The sequence below is a fragment of the Hipposideros armiger genome, unplaced genomic scaffold, assembly GCF_001890085.2.
Source record: "Hipposideros armiger isolate ML-2016 unplaced genomic scaffold, ASM189008v1 scaffold_255, whole genome shotgun sequence".
Lineage (NCBI taxonomy): Eukaryota > Metazoa > Chordata > Mammalia > Chiroptera > Hipposideridae > Hipposideros > Hipposideros armiger.
Genome location: NW_017731605.1, coordinates 1,831,231 through 1,845,343, shown reverse-complemented (window position 1 = coordinate 1,845,343; position 14,113 = coordinate 1,831,231). Strand labels below are relative to the sequence as shown.

The 14,113-nt window shown below is 33.8% G+C and overlaps 1 protein-coding gene across 6 annotated transcripts in view; it reads left to right on the top strand.

Annotated features, from left to right (window-relative positions):
- Nucleotides 1–13,067, top strand: part of IMPACT (impact RWD domain protein) — a 41,076-nt gene extending 28,009 nt beyond the window's left edge. For 2 of the 6 annotated variants that reach the window (XM_019656180.1, XM_019656186.1), the window contains exons 6-11: nucleotides 418–540; nucleotides 2,371–2,468; nucleotides 4,511–4,584; nucleotides 7,911–8,001; nucleotides 9,310–9,444; nucleotides 10,620–13,067. In XM_019656180.1, the coding sequence (XP_019511725.1) occupies nucleotides 418–540; nucleotides 2,371–2,468; nucleotides 4,511–4,584; nucleotides 7,911–8,001; nucleotides 9,310–9,444; nucleotides 10,620–10,688 (590 nt within the window). In that variant the 3' untranslated portion in view covers nucleotides 10,689–13,067. Of the gene's footprint in view, nucleotides 1–417; nucleotides 541–2,370; nucleotides 2,469–4,510; nucleotides 4,585–7,910; nucleotides 8,002–8,707; nucleotides 8,733–9,309; nucleotides 9,445–10,619 lie in introns of those variants that run through there. The other 4 variants (XM_019656182.1, XM_019656181.1, XM_019656184.1 and 1 more) reach the window with 4 other exon arrangements.
- The last annotated feature ends 1,046 nt before the right edge of the window (nucleotides 13,068–14,113 follow it).

Genomic DNA, 14,113 nt, shown 5'->3' with positions numbered 1-14,113 from the left:
CTATCTGAAGTGTACCTGGCGTATAAGACGACCCCCCACTTGGAGGCATATTTTTCAGGGCCAAAAAATCGTCTTATATGCCGGCAAATACGGTATATTATTTTGTTCTGTGGGTTAAAATTTCGTACTATCATTATTTTGCTCAAATTGTCCCTTTAGGAGCTCCTTTAGGTTATGCTCCTGCATTCTTTTAATGAGCTTCCATCTTTCTTGGAGCATTTTTTTTAATTTCTCGAAACAAAATATTCCAGGTTTATCTTGCATGTTCCTCGCTCCAACCCTGGAATCAACCACTTTGCATGGAAGCCCTGATTCCTTCTATTGAAGAATGATGTTTAGAGACCAAGACCAATGATTAGTTAAGTTTAATTTCTTGTTGTCTTTGTAGACCACTCATAATGTCTCATACCCACATAGGCCCAGACGTAAAGAAGAAAACTGAAGAGGAAGATGTTGAATGTGAAGAAGATATCATTTTAGCCTGTCAACCAGAAAATCCAGTTAAAGCATTGGGTTTTGATATCAGTGAAAATCGAACAGGTATAATGTTACTAACTAATTTCTTTTGAAGAAAGTGGGATCGCAGTATTATGAATTGTTTTTGAAATGGTTTAGAAAGTAAACTTCCATGTGTTAGGAAATAGTTACTAAATTGCAGAGTACTGAGGGTTTTTTTCCTCCTGCCTGCTAGTCATTTTGGTGTTTGCTTGGTCTATTGTGGTGAAGGAAAAAATAAAAAGCTTATCTTTATTTTCATTTTTTTCTACTTTCTAGAGTTTTGAATTGTAATTGGCGAAATTGAAATTAAGAAAAGCTATGTTAATGTTTTCAATTCACATTGTGTTTTTATATTTCTATTTTGAAGTTCTCAGATCTCTCCTGATGTCTCTGAGTTAAATTTTTGTCTATGTTCACAAAATAAATAATCGAAGTAGAACCACTGAATTAAGCTAGTAAAATGCCTTTAATTTAAGATTTTAGTTTTTGCTTAAGCAAGTTTGTTCCATGGTCAAGTGGTATTCAGCTTATGTAAGTTTGATGTGGTAAATCAGCTGTATGTTTCTATCAGAAATATGTTCCATTTTAGTATTTTAAATTTTTAAATGATATCATCAGTTTCCTCAAGCCTCTTATAAAAAACATGATAGATCAGAGGGAACATTCTTTTTTTTTTAAATGTAAGGAGTTTCCTATGCTTTTATAAAGTAGCTTTTAAACAGTATTATGAAGGTTTGAAGTTCTTGCATTGTATCTCAGGACTAGTGGGAGGGGATGAGGAGGAACTGGAAGAGTGTGGGAGAGGATCCAGGACTCCTAGCCTAGCTTCAATCTAAGCAGCTCCCATTTTATTCGTTTATGTCTTTGTGGATTTGGCATAAGATTTCTTTTGAGAAACAGGATCCACCCTTAAAAAGAGTGAAAATCACAGTCATAAATAAATAACACCCAGTTCATATTGACCTTAGTACTGGACCTGTTTAGTGGTCACAATCCATTTTAGAAGAGGACACTACAGGGGCAAGGTAAAACATCCTGCTAAACCTGGCTTCTTGTCCTGGTCCTGCTACAAACCAGTGAAGTGATTTGGGGAAAATTGTTTAAAGCCCTCCAGAAATCTTTTTACATGTGTTAGTTGAAGTATTTCAATTGTGAAGCAAGCTGACTTGGTAAGATTCAAAAGATCAGTGAATAGAAATAGGAAAAATTGTAATTCTTTTCTCCTGAATAACTTTTAATCCTAAATGAGGCAGGTGCAACAACCAGGATGGTTGGTAAGTTTTTCAGCAGAGTTAGGGTAAATTAGTTGCTCTTAAACTTGTTTAAGAGGCAAATAATTGGAAATCATGATACCCTATGGAATACCAACTTGATGCATTATTGATATATTCAATTCAATCCTATGAAGTGGGAACAGTTTTATTAGCAGAAGACATTATATTATAGCTTTACAAAATAAAATCATAATTTTCCAAACCCAGAGGTCCATCAACAGTAGAATGGATAAAGAAATTATGGTTTATTAACAGCTGTCAATCTTTTTGGTCTTGGGACCCCTTTACTCTTAAAAATTAGACACTGGACCAACTCATAGCACAGCAACGGTCCACGATTTGAGTCCCAACCCACCACTTCCACTGAATGACCTTAGCAAATAGATTTATGTTATATACAATATATTTTGAAACTTTTTACTTAAAATTATAGTTTAATTTTAATAGATAACTATTAAATGGCGATTGGGGTTTATTTCCATATAATTTACATTTCTTTCCTTCCCCTCTCCACCCCTGCCCTCACCATTGCCAATTTTTTATTATTTGAATTAATGAGTTTTAAAAATAAAAGTAATATAATTCTTTAAATTTATAGAAATAGAAGAATTACCTCCGATTGATCATGGCATTCCTATTACAGACCGAAGAAGTACTTTTCAGGCACACTTGGCTCCAGTAGTTTGTCCCAAACAGGTAAAGTTACTAAGTCCAGCTCACTTTGATGTTTTTTACCAAAGTAATTCAAGTAATATCCTTAGTATTATTAATCGTTTAATTTTCATGTAAGATTAAAAAATATTTGCTGATTTACCTGCCCCTAAATTACTGTGAATCATGGAAGATTTGTTTTGTTTCTTTGTCACAGCTTTCAAAATCGTATCTAAACTCTAATTAGAGCTTAACCTTCTAATGGATTTTCAAACAATAAAAACCCCATTGTGGTGCTGTAGAAAACTATGATGTATCATAACTTGTTAAGAAGAATTATTTGTCCTGTTGCATGACTGAGCCGCATCTTCCTGACCTGAATTCTTTCTCCTTTCTGCTTTCCGATCTTAGGTGATCTGATTCCTACCCAGGGATATCAAATGGGAGACTGTTCATTCAAAAACTGTATTTTAGGTCTTTGTCTTTCTCACTCTTTTTTCAGCAGAATCATTTTCTTCTTTCTTGCTGCTATAATCTAGCCTAGTTTAAACTTTATTGATGTAAGAGGCCATTTCAGAACTACCTGTAAAGTTAAATTAACAAAAAATAAAGTCTCATTAACTTAGCATAGGCTTTAAGCATTAGTCTTTCCTTTTTGACCTCTATAGCGCCTCTACTTTCTAAACTCTTCTAGAGACCTGACCTGTAGGGATACAGTTCTTTGTGCCAGGCTCCCCTTTCATTCTCGTTTAGTCTCTGGAAGAGGAAGTTCTTCTCTGCATTGACTTGTGATCAAGATAAGAGCTTTTGGTGTAGGCTTCTGGGTTTTTCTCTCAGGAACCCTATTTTGCCCATGGTACTCCTTAGATATTCTATTCTGAATCTGTTCATCCTGGATTCTCTTTCTGTTTCTGATTATAGTAACACTTAGATTTACAGGATCAGAATTTGTGAGAGCTGATATAGGTCTTAGAGGCCAGTGTCTATTCTACTGATCAGGAATTTGAGAATCCAAAAGGTTAAAAAAATGATAAACATAAGGTTGCACAATTTCTGATCCAATTTGGTCTCCTGATTCCAACTCAGTCGTTCCATACCTGCAATATTTCGTCTACACTCCTTGCCAGTTACCTTTCTAAAAGATCTGACCATGCGTCACTCCCCCACACTTCCACCTTCACACAGTCTTTGACGATATCCATAGTTGTTAAAGAAAAACCTGAACTTATTATACAAAGGCATTTATGATATGACTCCAGCTTTATCATTCAGGATGTATCTTCTATCATTTTCTCATTCATACTCTTAAGTTACAGTTACATAAAACTGTTGGTCACTTGCTGAACCTTTTTCTTTTATGTCCCTGATAGGGTTGCCAGATAAAATATAGGACACCTAGTTAAATTGGAATTTCAGATAAACATCATTACAATACATGGGACATACTTATAATAAAAAGTTATTTGTGGCTTATCTGAAATTCCAACTTAACCACACATCCTTTATTTTTATTTGCTAAATCTGATACATCTTCGCATGCTGTTTCCTCTGAGTGAAATGGCTTCTTTCTGCCCCACATCCCTATTCCCTTTTGATGCAGAAAAATTGCTACTTATCTGTCAAGACTTGGCTCATGTTACCTCCCCTGTGAACCTTACATGATCCCCAGAGAGAGTTGGTTTTATAATATTTGGTACCATTATTGTGCACCTATCACATTGGATACATAAAGTTGGTAAATTTTCAGTGTTCATTTTTAGGAATTCTCATATTTACATTTAAAATTCTCTACATGGGGAAAAATATTTCATGTTCAATCACCATAGACATAGTGCTCAAATATATGTTGATAATTGGTGTTCAAAAACACCAGGTCCAGCATTTTTATACCAATTGAGAGTACCAGTTTCTGCCTCTAAAATGAGGAGAAAACTTTGGAAATAGCTTTTTCAAAGTATGGAAGATTCTTTAACTGTTTCAATATCATAGTATTTATATAAATATGCTTTAAGATATTTTTCTAGTATTTGTTTACAGAGCAAATAAAAAGTATACATTAATTTATTTACATTACTGCTGTTTTTAAGGTGAAAATGGTTCTTGCCAAATTGTATGAAAATAAGAAAATAGCTAGTGCCACCCACAACATTTATGCATACCGGTGAGTGATCATCACAATTTTAGGAATGTGCAGTTTGTAAAAAAAAGGGAAGAAACTGATGCATGATTTAAAAAAATAACTTTGTTTTTTACATTATGAAAGTAATAATCATGTGTAGAATATTTGGAAACGGCAGAAAAGTCAGACGGAAAATTAGCCATATTTCTACCATTAAATGTAACCGATAATATTGGGCTGTTGGAAAAGTCATGACGTATTTTTACTATGTTTTTCGTTGCAAAAATGCATCAGGACTTTTCCGACAACCCAATATTTTGATATATTTTCTGTCTTTTCTATGCAAAGTTTACCTTTTCAATGCTTTACCTTAGCATGTTCTATTTTTTCTTAATTTAACAAAAGCTTGTTTCCATATTGTTATAATTGCATTTATAAACATTATTTTAGTGGCTGTATAATATTTGTTTGAGGCTGCAAACCACAATTTGTTTAGCCATTTTCTTTGTTGTTTTAGTTTTTCATATTTTTCACTATTCTAAAGGATAGTCCCGTGAACATCTTGGTTTACATTTTAGATTATTTCCTTGGGATAGGTTCTGGTTGCTTCATATAATTTTTTGAAATGAAACAAGGGTAAAAAGGAAGAAAGAAAAGATTCCTAGAAGTAGAATTATTAGAAAGTATGAACACTTTTGAAACTCTTGATACATACTGCCAAATTTTTTCCAAAGATTTTCTTTTAAACCAATTTATGCTCCCATTAACAATGAATTAAGGGTGCCTCTTTTTCTACATGCCTTTTAGTTTTGAGTGCTAAGGTGTTATACAAATCTTTGCTGATTTGTTTGCAAAGAGATGAATGGTGTAAATATGCAAATGAGTAGACTTAAAAGAACATAGTTTAAAATTGAAATAAATCAAAATATAGACATAGGGATTTGGTGCAAATATAAAATGCGATTGAGACTATTTGTAAAATCTGAACTCAAAAAAATTCATCACTTTGGATATGTGAGTTTTTAATATTACTAAGTCACATCCCTTTAAATGCCAAAAGTTACAAAAACTATTTGTTATATAATTCCAGAGTAACACTGGACAGAATTTTGATGTTTTCTTATGAGTTAGGTCATCAGTATAAAAATGAGGAATTAGATTGTGCTTGCTATCAGTGATTAGACTGTGCTATAAAAGTATTAATATTTACATTCATTCATCCCATGTGTTTACTGAGTGCCTACTCTGTGCCAAGCAGTTTATAAAAGTTAATTCTGATTATTTCAGCAACTCTGCCACCATAGAAACTTTTTCTAGATAATGTAATTGTTAAGTGGTAGAGCTGAATTTGCTAATCTAATTTCACCTATCTCTATTTTATTTCTACATGGCTATGAGGCCGCATCTTCAACAATCGCTATACATAATATTGATTTTAAGTTTTCAAATCATTAAGTAATGTGCTGGATAGTCTATTCCAGGCCCCAGATTTTTAGGTCTTTATGTTCTTGTGAGTATTTTTGTCGCAGTTGCATATTAATTGGTGATTATCTGTCACGTCTCATAAATGTCAGCATGACTACATGTAGCAACCCTCTCCACCTCACCCCCTTGCATTATTGATACTTGGGAATGAAAGAGATAAACTTCTCAGAATTGTGTTGTCAAATAAGACTAAAAAGACACAGAGCTGAGGCCTGAAGGACTCCATTGGGAGTAAAATAAATGACCTTTATTTGGTACGTGGACGTTGTATTGTGTGTTTTGAATGCTTAGGGTCCTTTTAAGGTTACTTCCTGGTTCTGGGGCTGTGTTCCCGCTTTGGAGTTATGGGGCGCTCTTTAGGCTACTGGTACACACAGCTATCTGATGCCACATCATTATCATCCTGGCATGGGAGGAAAGGGTTAGTGAAAATGTCCATGGTGTTTCATATTTTTAAAACCTAACAGTACTGATTTATATGGTCAGATTTTCTTCACTTGTTCCATAAAATTATTGTGTTAGATTATAATTATAAGCCTAATATAAACCAGCTACTGATTCCTTTTTGCCTATATTAGCCATATAAAGTTTTGTTTAATAGTACTAACTTCCTTTTCGTCAAACAAAATCAACTCTAAATAATAATAGAGCCTAGTCATAGTAGGTGGGCAGTAAATACTGGGGGTGCTACCCTCCCCCCCAAAAAAAGTGTATACAAGTGGACACTTTGGTCAACATTGCTCAAGCAGTAGTTCGCCATAATAAGAAGTGTTTGGACGCTGATGGTAACCAACTTTGAGCACCTCTTGTAATTACAGAAGTCAATTGTGACTTGTATTCATCTTTTGTTTTCAGTATATATTGAGTATTACAATGTTAATACAGTTTTTTCCTTTCTTAAAATGTGTATACATTTTTTGGCACCCTCTGTATTTATTGATGAATGAATGGATAGATGGAAAGATGAATGAATGAATGAATGAATATGACTGCTATAATAAAATTAACCTAATTGACTTAGGTGTATAGATAAGGTAGTAGCTGTCTTTTTATGGCCATAGCCAGAGAGAGATCTTTACTACATTTGCCTAGTCCTAGATGGTACCACTTGTAGGGGCCTAAGAAATTCACTAGATGGCATACCTTAACTGGCACTGTTTTCTTTTTATAGTGACACTTACTTGTCAAGCTTATTCTACTACAAAGTCCTACATTATTCCAAGTGCTGACTTTCTAGATAATTTGAATGGGTAAAAATGCCATGATTTGTTTCTGATATTAATAACTCTCCAAGGATAAATTATATAGAGAAAAACAAATCTTATAAATCTTAACTCAAAATGGGGAAAAAAGAGAAATACTTGATGGCTAGAATAAGATGTGAAAAAAGTATAAAATATTAACTTTTGTTAGTTTCATCACCTCCGTCTTTTTTATGTACTTTTGCCTCTTTCACTAGATTTTAGGGTCTTTGAAGACAGGAGTATGTCACGTCTTTCTTTTATATCATTTCACAGCACCTGTTATTCTGTATGTTATATTCTCAATAAATGTTTTTCAGTGACTACTCTACATAAACTCATAGTTTTAAGGTAAAATGAAGTGAGGGAAGTTTCAGATGTGTAAACTCACGTTCCCATAATCACAGTGTTTCTGATTTAAAGGAGACACCTTGATTCCTAGCTTTCTCAAATATAGAAAGTGAAACATACTGGATAGTAAATTATCAGTGAAAATATATCTAATATGTAGTTGAAGAAGGATTTTTTTTTAAACAAACGTGCTGATTTTGAAAGTAAATTGATTGCAATAAGTATGAAGGAGTAACTTTTATTATAATATTTTGAGATTTCAAAGCTTAACACTGTTATATGTATTTTTAGAATATATTGTGAGGATAAACAGACCTTCTTACAGGATTGTGAAGATGATGGGGAAACAGCAGCTGGTGGGCGTCTTCTCCATCTCATGGAAGTAAGTGTAACTTAAACCCTGTTAAATCCTGTTCTATGAGCCATAAAATTTCTCAGCAAAACAGTTCCATTTAGGAATAAGTAAATCAGACCATATAACATGAGTTATATTTGGTTTAATTAGTAGTTAATTTTTTAACTCTGAGAAAATTTTAACCATTGGATATGGGATAGAAAACAAAGGGTTAATAAGTGTTGTGTTTTCAAGCTCTTTCAGTCATAGATAATAGAAGATTGTCTTCAGCTCTGGAAAAACTGTTTTTTTTGTTTTTTGACAATTCCTCTTTATTTACTGTGTTCTGTCTTGAAATTCCTGTTAGTTGAGAACTGGACCTTCTGGATAGATCCAGAATGTTTCTTTTTTATGAAGTTGCCATCTCATTGCTTGATGTTCTGAGACATTTTCTTGACTGCCTTCCAAAATTGCTATTAAAAATTTTTTTTAGCAACCATGTATTTAAGTGTCAAGAGTTCTTTTCTCTTTTTCCTTTTTCGTAGTGTGCTGTTCTGGTTTTATAGATGCAATATGTTCTAAAATTTCTCTGAATATACTAAATAGAGGGTTTTGTTTTTTGTTTTGTTTTAAGATGTTCTCTCTCTTAAATTTTTCCTGGTCCATTTTAGTTTGTTTATCTTGTCCTTTCTCTTTCATGCTGCTGGATTTTCTTCATCTGTCTGGTGATCATTGATTGTCCATTGATTTTAAGAATGGATTGTTTTTTATTTCCTAAGGTAGTTGTTATAGTTTCTTCTGCTATTGTATGTGGAGGTTTGTTTTCTAACCAGGCCATTCCCTTGATAGGAACCCTGTGTGTGGGTCAGGCCTGTAGACTGGTGGGCTTCACTTTAAGGGCAGCATTTGACAAATACCAAACTGAGGAAGACCTTACTGGTAGGCATCAATGATTACTCACGCAGCCCCAGTTCGTTCTAGTAGTTTGTTCAGAAGTAGGGTTTGTGTTGTTGGTTTGTCCAGGAGTAAAAGGCTGTCTAAACAGCTTTTCTGGTTGAAGTCACCAAGAACTGGAACCCTACCTGCATGATCTCCCCTTCACTCTGCCTGGTTGCCCCAACGTTTGGAATTTGAGGACACTGTGGAGCACAGTGTTTGTTTTCCAAATTTTCTTCTCATTATAACATTCTATCCCCTGGATTGTTAGTAGTCTCACTCTGCTCACTCATGTGGTTCTGCCGTTAAAGTCGGGGAAATTTTATGTGCAATTTTGTATATGGGTTATTCTATTCTCCTTTAAAACTCACATTTGTACATGTCTATATGTATATCTAATTATGCTTCTGAAAATAACAGATTTTGAATGTGAGAAATGTCATGGTGGTAGTCTCACGTTGGTATGGAGGGATTCTGCTAGGACCAGATCGCTTCAAACACATCAACAACTGTGCCAGAAACATACTAGTGGAGAAGAACTACACAAATTCACCAGTAAGTGATTATTGATATTATGTCTAAAGAGTTTCTCACCACTGCCTGTGAAATTAAAAAAAGACAAAATTAAGAATGAATCAGAATTTGTGTGGTGCATTAGAACAACCTTTGGACTAGGAAACTGGAGACTTATGTTCTAGTCAAAACTGTGTGACTGTCCAGCTGTATGACCTTGGGCAGATGACTTCATCTCTTCAAACTTTAATTTCATAGATTCATAGAGTTTATAAAACCCTTAAAGACTAATTAGTTTACGCTCCCTAAAATTGAGGCTCAGAGAGGTTGCAGCTAATGCTACAGTGAATCAGATGTTTTTTCTTTTTCTTTTTTTAACGATTTTTTTATTGGGGAGTTGGGGAAGAGGAGCAGTGTTGGAGAACTGGGAAAGGGGAACAGCTAAGTTGTGGTTCTTCAGTCTTAGTTGTAGAAGGCGCAGCTAGCTCAGCTCCAAGTTCAGTTGCCATCCGGCCGCCCGTCAGCAGCTTGCGGCCTCTCAGCTCAAGGTGCTGTGTTCAACCTTAGTTGCGTGTGGGCATAGCCCACCACCCCATGCAGGAGTTTAACTGGCAGCCTTGTTGTTAGAAGCACATGCTCTCACCAGCTGAGCCATCTTGCCACCTGTTGGCAGCTCAGCAGCAATGCAGCTTGGGCGCAGCTTACTGGTCCATGTGGGAATCGAACCGATGACTCTGTTGCTCAGAGCTCGCGCTCTTAACTACCTGAGCCACTCAGCCGGCCCCTCAGATGTTCTTTAAACATCTATAAAATTCTAACACTTTGTTAGTGTCAGAGCATCTCTTCTTTCCCCTGATGCCTTTAGATTCATTCTTCCTTTACACTTTAAGGGTTTCTCTTTATTTCATATTTTATAAGTATGTTCATATGTATTGAATTTAAACCCTGCTGCCTTACTTTGGAAAGTAGATAATAGATTAAATATTGAAATTATTGAAGCATAAATCTATTAGATAAATGAGTGTTTTCCTTGATTATCCTTGATTGTTTTGTAAATATTTAAATAAACTGTAAGTGAAAATGCTGTATAAAACAGAAAGATGATACATATGGAAGTAATTGTACTTTCACTGTTACGTTCTATCTGATTAGATTTAAGATTCCTACGCTAGTATCTTTAAATGAAAAGATCCTACATTGATTTTTGTCTTTTTCAGGAGGAATCATCTAAGGCTTTGGGAAAGAACAAAAAAGTAAGAAAGGACAAGAAGAGGAGTGAACACTAATACCTGAAACTATATGAAAGGTTAATTTGCCTATAATTACATACAAATTCCACAGTCATTAAAGAATATATTGTGCAGAGAGGGCACTCTGGACTGCTCAAGTCGGCCAGTTCATCGTGGACACCAACATTATCTTTTCTTCTTTGGTTATATCATTTGCTAAAAATAGAGAACTTGTGATATATTCATGTGTGTTTCAGGCTGATTTGAAAGGATTAATTTGAACTTAATCACCACTTCACCTAATTTTTGGAAAGTAACAGTTGCTCAGAGCAGTACCTGAATTAACTGTTCATTTCAGTACATGTCAAGTGCCTTTGTTAGGTGAGGAAGAAATGTCTCTGGAGGAATATAAATACCTGATTTCTTGTCATTGGGATTCTCATTTTGTTAAATGAATATTGCCTTTTACTGCTCTTTATGGCTTATTGGAATAGGAGCTCACTGAAGATTGATCTTAGAGAGTTTCTCCTTGTGGTTTTAGTTCATAAGTATGTCACCTTTCATTTTATAGCATTCATCATTGAGTAATGGATTGATTAAGTAAAAATCCAGGAGTATCCATCTGCAGTTATGTGCTGAAGTAATTCACATCTAACATATTTGGTAGCATAAGTGTTATGCCTCAATTTCTGTCGCACATTGGTGATTGTGAAATTTCAAAAAGTGATTTTCTAGCCTCTACTTTTTTTAATTCTTGTAATGTGAACAATAAATGTAGAGTGTCAGTAGTCTCCTCCCACCCCTGAAATGTATTGGTGTAATATTCTCATTTCTTTTAATAACCTAGAAGTTCCTTTCTTGTGATCTTCATTGAGGAATTAGAACTGTACTAGAAGCTATGCTGTGGTTAAGGACATTTATAGAATGGATAGATAGAGGTGGCAGAACAACACTGGTATAGGGCAAGAGTATGTTGTGTCGTTATGGAAACGTGATGCACGTTTCCCCTCTGCACTCCAGCCATCTTTCTCAATTCCATTGCTTTGTGGAGAGAAGGAACAAGCCCTCTGATTGGAAAAACAAAATCCCTCTTTCCCCCCTATTCTTGTCAAATCTTTTCATCAGTGTTTTATGTTCCTTTCATCTGCAAGTTGTGTGGTTTACCTATAAGCATCTAGACAATAAGTTTACCTTTGAGATGTAACAAGTCATCAACCATTCCCTTTCCAATTGATTATAATTATATATATAATTTTATATATATATATATATATGGGTTTACCTAACGTTCCCTTCCAAAGAGAAGGAACAGAAATTAGGAGGCAACTTGGGATGGTGTGGGAGCATGGGAAGCATCAGAGAAAAGTGGACACAGACATGTTTTTTTTTTTTTCTGTTCTCTGATGTTTTACCTTTAAAAAAATCCTTACTTGCTATTTTTAATAAGAATCTAGTAAATAGCTTTACATTAGGATGGGTTCTGAGAAATAAAATCTAAATTATATTTATTTGTTTAATGTTACCTGTTACCAAGTCATCAGAGGATGACATGTATTTACAACACTTTACCTCAGATTCCGTGAAAAATTAAGTATCCTTGTGTTAACTTAAAATAAGTAAAGTTAAAGGCTATTAATTAAAATAATTTTGCAAGTTTAGCATATCAAACCTGTGATAGAAGATATAAAACAGTAAGACTTTGGTGTTGCAGAAAAATAAATATGAGTTAATTTTTCTGCACCAGCAAATTTGAATTTCTTTCTTGCTGTTTTATGTAATACTTATGTAGGTCTTTATAAAAAACCTTTATAGCTGGGATCTCATTTTCCTTTTATTTAAAAACAATCTTATTATTGCTTCTTTCTACAAAATTATTAATCACATTTTCCTGACTAAAAACCCTAATCTCCTATGCCCAGTCAGTTAGTAAGGAGAGATCTAAAAATCTCCAATTCTGGAAATTGAGTTATTCCACACTCTACCATTTGGACCCCTAACTAATGATAGTATCTTTTTTCTCTTTAAAATTTATCTCAATTAGGATTTTCAACTTCTCCAAATAATAACTTTCTATAGCCAAATTATGCCGTGGCATATTTTATAGTATACTGTATTAGTTAAAAATATTCTCCATATGCCAAAATACAAGAGCAAGTAGCATCTACTTTTTAAATGGGAATAGCATTTGGAGGTACATATGAAACAGAGCTTATTCGAAGAGAGCTATATCAAATTAATCACAACCAAGAAAGAAGAGCATGAAGCAGATACTGTTGGTAGGGAAGGTGAAATTTATTGGGAAAATTGTATAATTGCCTCTAGTTCCACTATCTGAATATAACCATTAGTAACATTTGGTATGCATATCCTTCTATTTTTTTCACATGCATGATTTTGTACATATGCTATTTTTCTTTCCATAAAAATGGTATTAAACTGTATATACTGTTTTGTATCTTGATATTTCATATAGAAATATATTGTTAACATTTTCCCATGTCAATAAATATTATTCTATGGCTTAATTTCTTATGGCTATATCATATTCTGTCTTCTGGGTGTATTGTAATTTACTAACTAGTCCCCACTTTTTTCTAATTTTTAAGTTTTTCCCAAGTTTTCACTGTTTTAAACAACTATGAAAAAAAGCATTGTATTTAGGTTTTTATATATTCTCTCTGATTACTTTCTTAGGAAAAATTCCTAGAAATGGAATTTCTTTGTCAAATGGTTGCACATTCTAATAACTTGATTTGGATTAGCCAAATTACTCTCTGGAAAAGCTTATCAGTTATACCCGTATTAGCCTTGTGTTAGAATATACTTAGAATACCAATCAAAGATGTAGAAAATAGGCAGTCTGGTAGATAAAAGTACCAATAACTTTTTTTAAATTTACCTTGTTTGTTTTTAACTAATTATAGACTCACAAAAAGTTATAAAAATACTCAGCTTTTCCTAATAGTTACATCTTGCATAATTATAATATTTTTATTAAAACCAAGAAATGCATTCTGGATGAAAATTTGTTGTCAGGTATGTCCCAGTTTGTAGCTTGTGTTTTTATTCTCTTTAACAGAATGAAAGTATTTAAATTTGTTGAGATGTAATTTATCTATTTTTTCTTTGGGGGGTGGATCATGTGTTTAATGTAATGTCTAAGGACTCTTTGCCTATCCCCATGTCATGAAGATTTTTGTCCTCTTTTTTGAAGTTTTAGTTTCATGTTTTTTCTTTTAGATCTATTACCCATTTTCAGTTAATTTTTGTATAAGGTATGAGATTTGATTTGAAGTTCTTTTTATTTGCACATAGATGTCCAATTATGGAAGTGACTAATTTTTTTAATTGAACCTTTTATTCATAAATTTTCACAAAATAAACAGTTCTATAACCAGTACTTAGACAGAAAAAGAGGACAGTACCAGCACCTCACAGTCCTTGTGTCTCATCCCGTCATTAGCTGCTCTCCCTCCCTCTCA